Source organism: Triticum urartu, chromosome 5A (assembly GCF_056163025.1).
Source record: "Triticum urartu cultivar PI428250 chromosome 5A, HENAU_Tu73, whole genome shotgun sequence".
In the NCBI taxonomy this organism is placed as follows: domain Eukaryota; kingdom Viridiplantae; phylum Streptophyta; class Magnoliopsida; order Poales; family Poaceae; genus Triticum; species Triticum urartu.
In genome coordinates, this window is record NC_141877.1 from 465,040,810 (window position 1) to 465,057,556 (window position 16,747).

General features: G+C 44.5%; 1 protein-coding gene across 2 annotated transcripts; it reads right to left on the reverse strand.

The window, feature by feature from the left end:
* Positions 1-296: 296 nt before the first annotated feature.
* Positions 297-9,177, reverse strand: LOC125509771 (transcription factor TGA2). Of its 2 annotated transcripts, none has more exons than XM_048674804.2 (11): positions 8,394-9,177; positions 7,016-7,122; positions 5,654-5,706; positions 5,282-5,524; positions 5,055-5,099; positions 4,871-4,930; positions 4,594-4,671; positions 4,420-4,504; positions 4,043-4,317; positions 1,547-1,792; positions 297-812 (listed from the first exon to the last, which is right to left on the reverse strand). In XM_048674804.2, exons 1-11 carry the CDS (start codon positions 8,573-8,575, stop codon positions 627-629), a joined length of 1,560 nt encoding a protein of 519 aa, XP_048530761.1. In that variant the 5' UTR covers positions 8,576-9,177; the 3' UTR covers positions 297-626. The 2 variants fall into 2 exon arrangements, with proteins under 2 accessions (XP_048530761.1, XP_048530762.1); XM_048674805.2 differs by having other exon boundaries at positions 4,043-4,314; positions 8,394-9,175.
* Between the last annotated feature and the right edge of the window lie 7,570 nt (positions 9,178-16,747).

Below are 16,747 nucleotides of genomic sequence, written 5' to 3' on the forward strand. Positions count from 1 at the left end.
ACGGAGAGTGCCCACCTCCCTCTTGCTCCGGACGGAGGAGCACCCATCCTGCTTGCGAACAACAAGGACCGAGAAAGGTGACAAACAGATCACGTGTAAAAGGTTGGAGGCAAACTAGAGCGTCCCACGTTAGAGCCCAAGAAGCTTTGAGCCAGGGTCCAAGCTTGCCCGATGACGCTGACGGTGCAGCCCGAAGGTACCCGAGCTCCATGATGGCGCCTGCAAGAATGTGAGTACATAGTCCACGAGAAATCTCACTCGTGCCACACCGACAACGAACCGGTAAACGCTGGATATGATGGAGAGTCGAACCACATTCAACCGGAGGCAAGACAAGCTAATCAATTCAGGTCGATCAGCCACGAGTACATGAGTCGATGGACCATACTATCTAGCTACTAATTAATCCAAATCCAAGACACACGGTAGGACATTCTTTGTTAGAGGGTTATCATTCAGGTCTGGTACGCTGCCTCCCCCTCTCCACTGCTAATATAAAGCTTGCACGGTCACCGCGCGCTTCCTTCAACTTTCTCGGAGACATGCACGCACGCACGCACGCATGCATGCATAGGATATCAGCGAGATGCACGCACGCATGGTGGTGGATCGGTGAGATTAAGAGCTTAGGTGTGAGGGGCGGCCTCCAGCTGCTGGTCCTGCGGCGCCATCCTGTTGCGGTTGACCCAGAAGGAGCTGAGCACGCGGAGGCGGTGGAAGTAGTCGGAGACGGCTAGCAGCGACCGCGCCATCTGCCGCGCCGTCAGCACCTGGTGCAGCCGGTGGAGCATCTGCTGCCTCAGCTTCTCCGCCTGCACCCATCCATGAAACAACGACGATCATCAGTGCCAGATCAAAGCATACACAAACGGCACATGCAGAAGCAAGGCATACATATTACTGATGAGTTGACAGTAGCTTAGTTCTCATATCAGCATTTGACGTTCTGCCATCGTCACGCCAGGATCAGCCAGCAGCAGTTGATTAATTACAGTATGTGTACATGCGACGGCAGGTGGCCTTAATTAACAGTAAGCATATCATATGATGCGTGTGGTTCTGTTTGTGGAATCCATGAGAGAGCAGGTGAAGGGCGGCCTAAACAATGCGTGCACCTACTATACCCAACAAGGAAATCAAGAGGTCGGTGAACTAATTAGCTAGTAGATCCTACTAGTGTTTGTTAGCTAATCACTCGTGTCGATCCTAACTACTACCTCAGTGTCCATTTTCGGGATGGCGACAGTCGGGTGCTTTTCTAAAGTTCGGAACCTAATCCATACACACACATATATATACATGCATCTGGACTGTCAGTGATAGTATAATCTAGCCGCCTGCACGCTGACTAATTAATCTAATCAAACGCAGTCTCGACCGATCTAAATTAATTAGGTGAACCATAGGTTGTACCCTGTCAACTAATCAAGGAATATGTATGTATATTTGACTCGATCGATGGATGGGTCGCACGCAGCTCTAACAGAAACACTAGAGCGACATGAAATGCAAAGTAATATGAAGAGTGATGGAAAGCGATGGTGACCTGTCTGACGAAGCCTTCGAGGGTGGTGAGCTTGTGGACGGCGAGGCCCATCTGGCCCATGTAGTTGGAGACGTTGGGGGTGGAGCAGCAGGTGAGCGCGTCGGAGACGACGGTGTCGGAGAGCGCCTGGTAGAGGGTGTCCAGGCCCTGGCTCAGCGCCTCCTCCGTCTGCACCGCCGACTGCTGCAGCCCGTACACCGCCACGATCTGCTGCTCCGTCAGCGGGTCCACGTGCGAAAGCACCATCTGCCACCACCACCACCCGAATTAAATCAAGATAAGAGATCGATCAGCATAAGAGAATAATTCAGTTACAGTTAGATCGAGTCGATATGCATGGCATTTCCACAAACAGGAGGAAGCACAGAAGGAGACGCCATTTAATACTGCCCCAGAGTGCGTCGCGAGCCATCGATCGTGCCCGCCGCACGCGCCGCGGAGACGGCGGGGCATGCCTGCATGCGCGGCGCAGCGGGGATCGAGGGCCGGCTGGCTAAGCTCTTCAATGCGCGCGGCGGGAGGGAATCGCCCGGCCGGCCCGGATCCATGGCAGGTTCCCTCCCCCTTACCTAGGCCCCTAGCTGCTGAAAACGAGAGGATTCTTGCAGGCTCGCGTCACCCGGCGCCGAAATGCGCATGATGATGGACTATGCAGGCAAGGCGAGTTCACCATACCGAGTACCGACTCCTCTTGCACGACTTGAATGCCGCGAGACATGCATGCATGGCTAGCTCTATACCTACCTACACGACCAAGTCTCTCTCAGACATGTTTTTTTTTTTGGGAATTGTTTGAATTGCTTACCACATGTGTCACGTGGTCTCTCTAAAACATATGCAGCGTTTGGTTTTGGTGTATGCATGCATGTCGCAAATCTTATCAAACACCTGCTAAGTATAGGCCATAACTTATAGAAAAATTTCAGCAAAAACCTGGAGTAGTATTTTTCCCCCTCATGAAACAAGAATTAGATTGACTCATGCATCTCCACTGCAACTCTCCAATCACACTAATGTTCATCTATTTTTATGGTAAATCACTCAAATATTTTGCAAATAAATAAATTTGCCCACATTTCAGACCATCTTTTCAAACTCAGTGATTTGAAGATTTAATTGGGTGGTGAAGTTCTATAAAATTTTGTAACAATTGAGAATGAGCAAAGCCAGAAAGGTAGAAGAACTTGAACAAACATGCACTGCCTTTGTTCCAAGTAAAGAGTACGCTCATAATTCCCGCAAAAAAAAAGGTACGAGTACATGATTTTCCTAGGAAGCGTGTATGAAAACCTCTCTATATTTGACCACTAATTAATAATACTAGATGTCATTGCCACGGGAACATTGTTAAAATAATTGTATTAATAGGTGCTGGAAAAAACTAAAACAAATGCAAGAGTGTTCTTGATTCACATTAAGTTAGCAGAATATCATTTTCTGTATAAAAAATGTGAACCACGAACTGCGAAATTATGCTCCAAGTATCTAACACATATACCGTATATGGCAATAATAAAATTAATTAAAAATATATAATTTATGAGTGACATGCAAGGCTTGCTAATGTGGTATGGTTAAACAAAAAAGTGTAACTTATGATTGCCATGCATATGTGCTGATGTAGGGACATGCTTGAAAAATTAGGTGGTGGATTGCATGGAAACAAATGTAACTTATGATTTTTGATTAACATGCATAGGTGCTGATGTGGCATGACTGCATGCATGCTTAAAAAAATTTGGTAGAGGGTTGTATGTAGCTATTTACGAATATATAGGATGTTGTTTTCTTTTTTCTTAATTTGTACCATTAGATTCATAACAAAAAATATCTCAAATATTTTTATAACCAAATTTTATATAATCATACAAGGATTAAATGGTCAAAATGGCTCATTTGGTTCTAAATTTAAATGGTCAGCGTTCAAAGATGCTGTTATTCCTGAATTACTATTTGACAAAAGTTCAAATCCCTTGCCTTTTTTAGTTGAACTGAAACCATTTGCCTTTTTTACCTTAAATAGAAAGCAAAATGTATCTCAATTAGAAAAAAATTAAAATGGTACGATGGTTTCAGTGAACTATACTTCTTTTTTAAGCAAGGGATTTGGTACAATTATACGTGTTCAAAATAAACCTTTGTAGCTAGCTAGCGAACTCAATGAAAACTGAGGTACTATGGGAGGATTTAACTATGGTGTGTACTATGTGCGTCCTTGCAACCACACATCATATTCATAGGTGGTCTAAGAACAAAGTATTTTTGGTTCCAGAAAATTACAGATAAACATTTTTCAGATGTTGAGAAGGACACCCACTTTAATATGTCTTATTTATGTTTCCACAGAAAGCAAGGAAATTCACGCCATGATGTTAGGCCGGCAAGAGATGCTGCAAACCGAGGTGGTGACTGCGACCGACACTAGCTAGATCTAGGGCTAGGGCTAATCCGATCTGAAGAAAGAAACGCGCGCCATGTGAAGAGAGAGACGAGTACCTTGATGACCTCGGAGGGGCGGAAGCCGCCGAGCCAGAGGAAGCAGCGCTCGGCGGGGCTCCTCCAGACGCCGGAGATGAGGTGGAAGACGTCGCCCTTGATGACGGCGTCCTTGATGGCCAGCACCTCGTCGTGGTGCGCCAGGCAGCTCTCCACGTACATCTGCAGCTCCCCCTCCGGCAGGTGCTGCTGCAGCGCCGCCCGCAGCTCGTACATCAGCCGGTTGTGCTCCTCCTGCCACCGCGCGTACTCCACGTCGAACATCGCCGCCTCTGCTGGCCAATTGTTTCGCGCGAATTAGTAGTAGCGCGACGACATGCATCTGAAGTTCTGGATTGATCAAGATGGAGATGGGGATGGATGGATGCGTGGGGTACCTGAGCTGAGGCCGTCGATGCCGCCGAGACCTTTTCCGGCGATGCCTTGCTCGGCGAGGAGGCTGCTGCCGGGGTAGAGCACTCCCTGTGCACACATACACACATGAATGTGCGTACAGATTGGGCAGAAAGTGAGGAGAGATCGGCTTTGATTTTCCTTGCAAACAAACGTACCTGAGCTCTTGCGCTGTGGAGTTCTTGCTCGATCTGAGCCAGCCTGATCCTGCTGGACTCGAGCTGCTGGATATAGGCCTGTTGAATAGAGAAATTTAACAGTAATTAATCAGCATTGTGCAAAATGAGGCCGGCATTGATCATAGAGAGAAGAATTGGAATGTTAACTAATTAAGGTTCGTTTTTCATCTAGTATACTAGCATAAATATTTTGCCTTTTCTGCCACTCGTGTTCTTGCCATTTGGGTGTTATAAAACTGTTCCTTGACTCACTCACCTTCTTCCTCAGCCTGCTCTTCCTTGCCGCCTCCCTGTTCTGGGCTAGCCTCCTCAGCGTCTGCATTTCGTCAATTACCAGAAATTGAGTTGCATGTCCAACACAACTACAGAAAGAAACACTAGCTAGTAGCACTCCCTATGCTTTGATTTTTCATGAAGGAACAAGTTTAGTTAGTTGTTACTTTTGGGTCGCGTTCGCCGGTGGATAAGCCCCTCTTGTGCTCCTTCTGCAACCACGCCAAAGGAGATCAATAACATATTAACATATATCGTCAGTCAATTAAAACAACAATATGACACGGGGCCGGCAGCCGAATTAACAACAAATCTGGCTAGCTACAGACAGTTGGGTTAGTTAATTAGGTGAGGTTAACTGATAGTGTAGCTGCTCTCCCACGGTCAGACTCACCTTTGTCAGCGGCTTGACATCCTTGTTGTTGCTGACCCCTGCGGACTCGGCGGTGGCGAAGGCGGGTTGTTGTTGCTGGTGCTGCAGGTGGAGGTGGTGCTCCTGCTGCTGCCTCCTGCTCCCCGCCGCCAACTCCTCCATGGCCGCCGCGGCCGCCTGCTGCTGCTGGTGGTGGTGATGGTGGTCCGGCGACGGCATCTTCGACCCCACGGGCGCTGGCGACAGGACTAGGCCAAGCTCCCCCTGCACGCCAATCACACCACAACCACAACGACAAAAGGATGTTAAACAAGGGGCCAAACATCAACAACAAAATCAATCATGAGCAGGTAATAGGATGTGAGATGGATGGAGTTGTGGCGTATTACGTACCTTTGGTGATGGCTCCACATGCATCGGCTGGGAGGGGAAGATGTTGAGGGTCTCTGCATCCATGAACAAGATGAAGAGAGGGGCAAATGAGTGAGCTGATGGAAGGAACCGAGCTTGCTAGCTAGCTAGAGGTTGATGCTTCACATATACAGGAGGTCGCTCGCCCGCCACTGGAGCTGTGGAGGTTGCTGTCGTACGTTCTCGTGCGGACAGGAACAAAATAATCATGGCAGGCGCGTACAGCGGCAGCGAGATCGCTGGCACTGGCAGTGGCGCTCTGGCGGTACGAGCTGGTGGTCTGGCCGGCCGTCCTGGCGCGCGACACACGAGAAAGCTGGGCTGGGCACTGGGGTACGGGGAGATACGGGGCAGCGGAGCGGGGCCGGGGCAGGAGGGATGCGCACAGGCACAGCTTAGGCATGCATGCTGCTGTCCTGCGCCCGAACCGGAAGAGAAGCGGGCCGGGGAGTGGATAGGGCTCGGATCGGGTCAAACAAACGCCACAGATGCGGACGCACGCCATTGCAGGCGCAGCGGTGGTGGTAGAGTCCGGAGGCGGAGATCACCCCCTCTGCGTGCATGTGTCTGCGCCCCGCTGCCGCGGCCACATGCGGCATGCGGCAGCCCCGTCGCGGCCCGCGCTCGCCGCGAAATGATTGAGCGGCGTCTGTTACATGTCGCACTCACGGTCCGACCGCCCAAACCGCAAAGGAGGAGAGAGAAAGGGGAGATGAGAGAGAGTTTTGTTGGGTTCCATGGACGACTTTGAGCAAGCGAGCAAAGCAAAGCATATGTGTTCTTGGAGGGATTCTCTCCACAGCACACCACATGGTCCTCGCCGATGGCAGGCCGGGCACCGCAGATTTGCAGCGGCAGATCGATCCTGGTCAAAATGGGGTACCTGCCTGAGAATCTGCCGCAGGCCGGCCGGCCGGCCATACGATCGTCTTCCCTAAAACTCCGGAAAAAGATGCATGCGCCTTTCTGCATGCACCAGATCAGAGCTAATCGCTGGGCGGCATCTCTGTCTCTCTACAGTCCACACCCATCACATCTATATTCCTCTTCCTATATGCGCCAAAGTCCTTTTCTTTTTCATGGAATATACTTATTGTATATGTGATGTGCCAAAGTTGACACATCAGTTTCTGAGCCTTACCTACACCGCCCCCCCCCCCCCCCCCCCCCATTAACTACCGCTCCCGATTAAGCGCACAAATTAAGAAAGCGCCAATCAACTTTAACCGTCACTTCATCATCATAACACTACACGAAAAACACCTGCATTTAACCCCTGCAAAACTGCAAAAAGAAACTGAAATTGACCCCGTTTTCCCGCAAAGATTTCGTGCGTGCACTTACGGCGCTGCTCCTGCTGCGTGGAGGCGTGGCCGTGGTCGAGGTACATGAACAGGGCCTGGTCCAGCTCCCCCAGTTGGTCATACGCGCCTGATGCCTCCTTGCCGCTCCTGCATGCATGGTTGTGGTGCAACACAAACTCATAAGAATATATATCAGTATTCAGTAATATGGGCGGTGAAAAGAAACAGGTGATCGATGAGCTGAAGCATGCATGCATGCAAGCACGGGGTTTGAGGAACCAGCTAGTAACCACACGCACATCATCATGAAATCATGCGCGCGCGCTGCTGCCATGAGCTAGCCTATGAATGTGTGATGCTATTATTGTGGCCTGGTCCAACTCCAGCCCCTCCTCCTCTCCGCTCTGCGCGCGCCGCAGGAGGAGTGGGAACTGGAGGGTGTTGTGGAATCTTCTCTAGCCTTGCAGCACTACCACTAGTAGGAGTAGCAGGCGGCATTTATTTGGCAGCCCAGGAAATGTGCTTGCATGGCATGGCTGGCCCCGGAATTTCTTGTGTGCAAGATATGCTCATTGAAAATTATGCATGGACTGGTAGTGCATACTACTAGATGTATGTATTGCTAGTGCATGTATAGAGTGTATGTATGTTTGGCACTTAGTACTATGTATAAATAATATTTTGTCCTAACCAATTAATTAATTGCAAGTGTTCTTGTTGTCATTTGGAAAACAATTAGTGCTAATTAGTGTACCTAATGTCCAAAGGGAAGACTAGTGGGTTGTTAATTTCCACAACAATTCAACTATCTGAACCGAATTAACAAGCCCTGACAATTCAGCGATCCGGCACCAATTATGAGAACGCAACAATTCAACTATCTGCACCGAAATATTGAAAAGAGGCGCCGATTTAGAACCGAAACTTGTTTCGCGCATCGTCTAGAATTTCTCCTCCTCTTGGAGTAAAATACAATGAAATAAAGAAGCGATAAATTTGTCAAAGTACTCGGATCTGTCATATCACAACCATGCATGTGACTAATCTAAGAATCATCACTTGACTTTCCGAGTTTACATTGGCAAAGAAAGGCGGAGCGAATGGACATGGATGAAAAAATTCAGTAGAAGAAGACAGGTTCCCTAGCCTTTCTATCATACTTCATGTTTATCAGGAAACAAAAGGAAAGAAACAAAGATGGAAACCAATTAAGACGGGCAAGATCATCAATTATGTACAAGAACCACACAAATCAACAAGCAAATTAAAGAACAAGTGAAGAAAGAATCAGAGAAAACTTGGAAAACATAAAATTCAATCGAATTCCAGATCAAAACGAATAGATCAAAGGCACGCGAGAACAGACGGGGGAAGCAAATTAAAAATTGAATTGGATTCAAGTGAATTGAGAACCGTACATGAAGCTCGCGGCGGCGGCGTGCATGGAGGAGGAGGAGGACGAGGAGGGAGGGGCATGGTGATGTTGATGGCTGCTCATCCCGAAGGTGATGTCCATCTCCAGCGGCTGTTGCTGTTGCTGATGTTGCTGGGTGATGATCTCCTGCTGTTGCTGCTGTCCCTGGCCTTCACGCATCATCATCTCGAGGGAGACAGACGCCGCCGACGACGGAAGAAACACACGCACACAGGGAGGGGGCTACAGCTTCCTCTCTCTCTCTCTTTCTTTCTCTGTGTCTGCGTCTACGTATGTATATCTCCGGCCGGGCCGAGACCTAAATACGGCTGGGTTTGACTCTAGGGGGGGCTAGCTGCCAAGGCACCACCTCTCTATCTATCTACACCTAGCAAGCTATCTTCTCCGCACCAGCAAACTACCCCGCAGCCGGCCGGGCGCCCGGCATGACCTCGGTCGATCTATCTATCTCTCTATCTCTCTATCTATCCGGGGAGTCTAGCTCGTGATGGCGCCTTGGAGCCTAGCTAGCCACTGCTTTGCCAACAAACCACTACCAGTTCTCCTCCCCCCTTCGCCTCTCTCTAATGACGCTCTTGTCTACATGTAGTATCTCCTTTTGCTTGCTTGTGTCTTGTGTGTGGGTCTGACTGTGGGTCGTCTATGGGTTCCAGAAGGGCTGAGAGGCCATTAATGGCGAAACAGACTTTCTGTTCGGCTCCATGCCCTCTTGCAACTAATGGCGCGCTTGCAAACACCCCGCTTTTCTCCCTCTCTTCCTCTCCCTTCTTTGCTTTGCTTTAACCACCCCCCGCAACAACAACAAAAAAAACCATGGCTAGCTCTCTCTGGTCTCTCCACGGGGAGGGGGGCAGGTGAAACACAACTGCACAATTGAGTTGCCACTTTTAGCTTTGTTTCTCCACTACACGTTTTTGCGCCCAAATCGTTTCGTTTCCGCCCATTTCGGTACATCGATCTCTCCGCGTGACATGCTACTATGGTGTAGCAAACTTTGTTGCTTTTTTCGACGACGCAGATACTAATTAGCCCGAAATGAACACCTCTACTTACCTATTAATATTGTCAAGTTGCATACATACCATATATTTTTGGGAATTGATTGTGTTTTATGAAACTTGGGTCCTGGGTTTTAAAGAGAGCTTTGTGGGGAGAACTTCTTTTTGTGAATGTGGGTGCTTCACCTTGGTCAATGTGGCTATGTCAAAAATTACAATTTCTACGAAAAGAAAACTTCCAGGCGACCGTATGTTATATTGTTGCATGTCAACTTGCTTCAACTTCAGTATTTGTTACGATGCGATTAGGCGGGCGGTTGGTGGTACTATGTCCAACCATAGGCGGTGATCATGTTATAAACTGCGCGCAACTTTTTAGACGACGTGTTGTCAGTCCGTTTGATCGATTTGTCATATTTCACGCAAGAGTTCATAGTCGATTTTGGGTTTTGTGATTCACTAGACGCAAAGGTCAAACATGTACTCAATTAAGTTTCTCGGAAAAATCCAATCTGCATATAGCAACTAGTAATTAAAGAATATCTTCCACACTCTAGATCTTTTTTTTTTTCAATTCTTAGACGATGTGTTGTCAATCCGGTTGATCGATTTGTCATATTTCGCGCAAGAGGTCGTACCCACTATTGGATTTGCGCTTCACCTAGACACAAAGGTCAAACGTGTATATCAATAAAGTTTCTCTTGAATCTTTGCAATTAAAGATAATCAGTACGCAACCTAGCGATCGATCGAGGATGCTGGCATATTATTGTGAAATGAATACGACAAAGCTATTTACGATGCTAGATTGTTGGTCCTGAATTTTGGTCAAAGATAATATCATTTCCAGCAGTGCATAATCAGTACGCAACCGAGTGATCGATCAAGGATGCTGGCATATTATTGCGAAATGAATACGACAAAGCCATTTACGATGCTAGATTGTTGTTTCTGAATTTTGGTCAAAGATAATATCATTTCCAGCAGTACATAATCAGTATACAACCGAGAGATCGATCGAGGATGCTGGCATATTATGGCGAAATGAGTATGACAAAGCTATTTACGATGCTAGATTGTTGGTTCTGAATTTTGGTCAAAGATAATATCATTTCCAAGTTGCATACATACCATAGATTTTGGGGAATTGATTGTGTTTTATGAATCTTGGGTCCTGGGTTTAAAGAGAGCTATGTGGGGAGACCTTCTTTTGTGAATGTGGGTGCTTCATCTTGGTCAATATGTGGCTATGTCAAAAATTACTTTTTTCTATGAAAAGAAAACTTCCAGACAATCGTAGTTTATATTGTTGCGTGTCAACTTGCTTCAACTTCAGTATTTGTTACGATGCGATTGGGCGGGCGGTTGCCGGTACTATGTCCAAGCATAGGTACGGTGGTGATCATGTTATAAACTGCGTGCAACTCTTTAGACGATGTGTTGTCATTCTCTTTGATCGATTTGTCATATTTCAGGCAAGAGTTCATAGTCACTTTTGGGTTTTACACTTCACTAGACGCAAAGGTCAAACATGTACTCAATTAAGTTTCTCGGTAAAATCCAATCTGCATATATATAGCAACTAGTAATTAAAGAATATCTTCCACACTCTAGATTTTTTTTCAATTGTTAGACGATGTATTGTCAGTCTAGTTGACCGATTTGTCATATTCCTCACAAGAGGTCATAATCACTATTGGATTTGCGCTTCACCTAGACACAAATGTCAAACATGTATATCAATAAAGTTTCTCTTGAATCTTTGCAATTAAAGATAATCAGTATGCAACCAAGATCGATCGAGGATGCTGGCATATTATTGCTAAATGAATACGACAAAGCTATTTACGATGCCAGATTATTGGTCCTGAATTTTGGTCAAAGATAATATCATTTCCAGCAGTACATAATCAGTACGCAACCGAGCGATCGATCAAGGATGCTGGCATATTATTGCGAAATGGATACGACAAAGCTATTTACGATGCTAGATTGTTGTTTCTCAATTTTGGTCAAAGATAATATCATTTCAGTACATAATCAGTATACAACCGAGCAATCGATCGAGGATGCTGGCATATTATGGCGAAATGAGTACGACAAGTCTATTTACGATGCTAAAATTGTTGGTTCTGAATTTTGGTCAAAGATAATATCATTTCCAGCAGTACATGATAAATTTTGTAATGAACTTAGGCCCCATGCATTGAGCTGCAATTGTGATGATCACGCTTTATAAACTACTATGTAACTTTGTAGATGATGTATAGTATTGTGCTGCCTCTCTTTTTATTTTATTGATTTGTTGTTTCGAGTAAGACTTCATATTATAGCTTTTGGTTTTGCGCCTCATCTCAAGCAAAGGTCAGAAGAGGTAATAATAAAGTAGCTCCTTTATAACAAATCCCCATGGCAATTACCTCATGCATATCTAGTGCACTCTAGATTTTCAAAGCATTAGAGGTCCGCATGACAATAAAGGGAAGTGTATCTGATGTATTCACAATATCGTTTTAAATCTCTAGAATTAAATACAAGAATTATGCACTCAAGAGCAAACGGGCGACGATAGGGATATTTTACTGTTCTAGCGTTACAAGATGCAGAAATCAAGTGTAATGAAAGCCTCTATTTTGAAAAGGAAAAAAGTTGCGAAAGAAAAAGAAAACAAATGTTGCCCGGAAGGTTAGTCAAAATGACACAACTATATATTTGGTGCTATGTCCCAACACATGTGGTTATGACATTATACAACACACAACATTTTAAATGGTGTGATGTCAGTCTGTTTAGTTTATTTTTCATATTTCACGCAAGAGTTCATAATAACTTCTGGGTTTTACACGGCACCTAGACTCAAAGGTCAAAAGCATATACCAACAAAGTTTCTCGGAAAAAAAGAATCTGCCTATCAATTAGGAATTAAAGAAATATCTTGTATACTCTATATTTCTAAATTGTTTGAGGTCCACATGATAATAAACAAAAGTTTGTTCGTTGCATTCACAAATTTCATTTGTATCTATACAATTAAAGATAATCGGTGCATAACCAAGCGACCAGGCTATGATGCGGGCATATTACTGCGAAACAATATGGCAAAGCTATTTATGATGATAGATTTCTCCTTCTGATTATGGATGAAGGTAATTTTGGTTCCAGCATTACACGATAAATTGTTGTAGTAAACTTAGGCCCCATGCATACAGTACGCCGTTATTATAGTTTTTGCAAGAGTAATGTTGGGAGCTGAGCAATTGCCAAAGTATGTATGCCATGTTTGTAAATAATGTTTACATTTCTGTGCTATAACTGTGGTGGTCATTGAATATGTGATTCAGAGGAAACCCCATTTGTATATGTGGAAACATAAACGCCAAATTGTTCCCTAGTCAAGCCTCTAAGGCTAGCTCATGTGTTGCACGATGACCCCATTTTACTGATCATAGGGCATTATTACAGTAACAAAGATGCCGGCAACAATGGCAGCACATTGTCAATAGAACAATGGTATTGGACAGACCCAACAAAATAATATAGAGGTCACACCGTCACCTTGTTATAAGTATAACCATGAAAGTGTTAACGTATACTCACGTGCATAGACCATGAGAATGTCAAGTACCTTCATGACACACATTTGCTTGGGTGTTGTCAAACATTACCCGTAACAGAGTGATTATAACAGCAACTTTCGGGTACATCGGAAAAGCATGTCTGGGGACTCGATAGTTCAAGAATGAGATTTGACCCTCCGACAATGGAGAGATACTCTCCGGGCCCTCTCGGTATTATGGTATCCATCATCATCTGGCCAGCCACGATGTGTTATGATACGTCTCCGTCGTATCTACTTTTTCAAACACTTTTGCCCTTGTTTTGGACTCTAACTTGTATGATTTGAATGAAACTAACCCGGACTGACACTGTTTTCAGCAGAATTGCCATGGTGTTGTTTTATGTGCAGAAAACAAATATTCTCTGAATGACCTGAAACTCCACGGAACATCTTAGAAAAAATAATAAAAAAATCCTTGCCAAAGATAAAGACCAGGGGGCCCACACCCTGTCCACGAAGGTGGGGGCGCCCCCTAGGGTGCGCCCCCTACCTCGTGGGCCCCCTGGATGCCCTCCGACGCCAACTCCAACTCTATATATTTGCTTTTGGAGAGAAAAATCAGAGAGAAGAAATTATCGCGTTTTACGATACGGAGCCGCCGCCAAGCCCTAAAACCTCTCGGGAGGGCTGATCTGGAGTCCGTTCGGGGCTCCGGAGAGGGGGATTCGTCGCCGTCGTCATCATCAACCATCCTTCATCACCAATTTCATGATGCTCACCGTCGTGCGTGAGTAATTCCATCGTAGGCTTGCTGGACGGTAATGGGTTGGATGAGATTTATCATGTAATCGGGTTAGTTTTGTTAGGGTTTGATCCCTAGTATCCACTATGTTCTGAGATTGATGTTGCTATGACTTTGCTATGCTTAATGCTTGTCACTAGGGCCCGAGTGCCATGATTTCAGATCTGAACCTATTATGTTTTCATCAATATATGTGAGTTCTTGATCCTATCTTGCAAGTCTATAGTCACCTACTATGTGTTATGATCCAGCAACCCCGAAGTGACAATAATCGGGACCACTCCTGGTGATGACCATAGTTTGAGGAGTTCATGTATTCACTATGTGCTAATGCTTTGTTCCGGTTCTCTATTAAAAGGATGTCTCAATATCCCTTAGTTTCCAATAGGACCCCGCTGCCACGGGAGGGTAGGACAAAAGATGTCATGCAAGTTCTTTTCCATAAGCACGTATGACTATATACGGAATACATGCCTACATTATATTGATGAATTGGAGCTAGTTCTGTGTCACCCTATGTTATGACTGTTACATGATGAACCGCATCCGGCATAATTATCCATCACTGATCCGGTGCCTACGAGTTTTCCATATACTGGTTCTCGCTTATTTACTTTTCCGCTGCTACTGTTACAATCACTACAAAATACCAAAAACATTACTTTTGCTGTCTTTACTTTTTGTTGCCGCTACCACCACTATCATATTACTTTGCTACTAAACAATTTTGCTGCAGATACTAAGTTTCCAGGTGTGGTTGAATTGACAACTCAGCTGCTAATACTTGAGAATATTCTTTGGCTCCCCTTGTGTCGAATCAATAAATTTGGGTTGAATACTCTACCCTCGAAAGCTGTTGCGATCCCTATACTTGTGGGTTATCAAGACAAATTTCTGGCGCCGTTGCCGGGGAGCATAGCTCTATTCTTTGAGTCACTTGGGATTTATATCTGCTTATCACTATGAAGAACCTGAGAGATCCAAAAACCAAGATCTATCCCTCAACTACGAGGGGAGGTAAGGAACTGCCATCTAGCTCTGCACTTGATTCACCTTCTGTTATGAGTAAGTTTGCGACACCTACACCTGCTTCTGCTATTCGTTCTGATATGTCGCTTGTTATTGATGATGCCACTTCTGCTATGCATGATACTTATGATGAAACTGCTTCTATGCCTGATACTACTGTGCCCCTTGGTGAATTTCTTGATGAACAAATTGCTAGGGCTAGAGAAAAAGAAATTATTGAATCTGAATACGATGATGATAGTGATGATGAAAATATGCCTGTTATCCCTGAGGGTTATCTTTTTGATATGGAATCTTCTGCCGCTATTTTAGCTTGCAGAGATAGATATGAGCTTAAGAGGTTATTAGTTAAATGGAACAAAGAATCACTTAGAGATAAAATGAAACCCAACCCTGCTTTTGCTACTTCACCTATTTGTGTTCCTGATAAGGATTATGAATTCTCTGTTGATCCTGATATAATTACTTTGATGGAATCTGATCCGTTTTATGGCTATGAATCTGAAACTGTTGTGGCACATCTTACTAAGTTAAATGATATAGCTGCCCTGTTCACTAATGATGAGAGATCGTGTTACTTTTATATACTCAAAATATTTCCGTTCTCATTAAAGGGTGACGCTAAGATATGGTTTAATTCTCTTGATCCTGGTTGTGTGCGTAGTCCCCAGGATATGATTTATTACTTCTCTGCTAAATATTTCCCTGCTCATAAGAAACAAGCTGCTTTGAGGGAAATATACAACTTCGTGCAAATTAAAGAAGAGAGTCTACCACAAGCTTGGGGGAGGCTTCTCAAGTTACTTAATGCTTTGCCTGATCATCCTCTTAAGAAACCTGAAGTCCTTGATATCTTTTATAATGGACTAACCGATGCTTCCAGAGATTACCTGGATAGTTGTGCTGGTTCTCTTTTCAGGGAAAGAACACCGGATGAAGCTGAAATTCTATTGAATAATATGTTGACAAATGAAAATAATTGGGCAGCTCCTGAGCCAGCTCCTGAGCCAACTCCTGCTCCAATTACTGAGCCTATTCTTAAACCAACTCCGAAGAAGAGAGGTGTTCTATTCCTGAGTCCCGAAGATATGCAAGAGGCAAAGAAATCTATGAAAGAAAAAGGTATTAAAGCTGAAGATGTTAAGAATTTACCTCCTATTGAAGAAATACATGGTCTTAATATACCGCCTGTTGAAGAAACATATGATCTCAATTCTTTATTTATTGAAGAACCTCCTGATCTCGATATCCCGACACAGGTAGTAAAGGTAAATTCTCTCTATAAGTATGATAAAGCTGAAGTCCGTCCTACTAAAATTGCTAGCCAATGCTTGGATGAGTTTGATAATTTTATGTTTAAGCAAGACAACTTCAATGCTTATTTTGGTAGACAATTAAAAGAAAACCCTTATATGATTAGACGCTTGGGTGATTATATGGCTAATATTAAAGGTGAACTTAAACTTGTTGGCAAACATGCTTCTATGGTTACCACTCAAGTAGAACAAGTACTTAAGGCTCAAAAAGAAGTGCTTGATGAAATGAATAGTAAGAAAAATGATTATGCTGTTAGAGTGGCTACTAGAACTGGTAGAATGACTCAGGAACCTTTGTATCCTGAAGTCCACCCTAAGAGAATCGAGCAAGATTCTCAGAGAAATAATATTGATGTTCCTAGTTGTTCTAAAAAGAAGAAAAAGAAAAATAATAGAACTGTGCAAACTTCTAGTGAACCTATTGCTGAACCACCTGATAATCCAAATGATATCTCTATGTCTGATGCTGAAACACAATCTAGTAATGAACATGAACCTAATGAAAATATTAATGATGATGTTCATGATGATGCTCAACCTAGTAATGATAATGATGTAGAAATTGAACCTGGTGTTGATCTTGATAACCCACAACCAAAGAATCAACGTTATGATAAAAGAGACTTTGTTGCT

Excerpts from the sequence above, each read along its gene's own strand:
- LOC125509771 (XM_048674804.2), bottom strand. The coding sequence starts at position 8,575 with ATGATGATGCGTGAAGGCCAGGGACAGCAGCAACAGCAGGAGATCATC. Across the intron at positions 7,123-8,393 it reads GCCGCCGCCGCGAGCTTCAT|GAGCGGCAAGGAGGCATCAG; the intron begins GTACGGTTCTCA and ends CCATGCATGCAG. Across the intron at positions 813-1,546 it reads TCGAAGGCTTCGTCAGACAG|GCGGAGAAGCTGAGGCAGCA; the intron begins GTCACCATCGCT and ends GGATGGGTGCAG.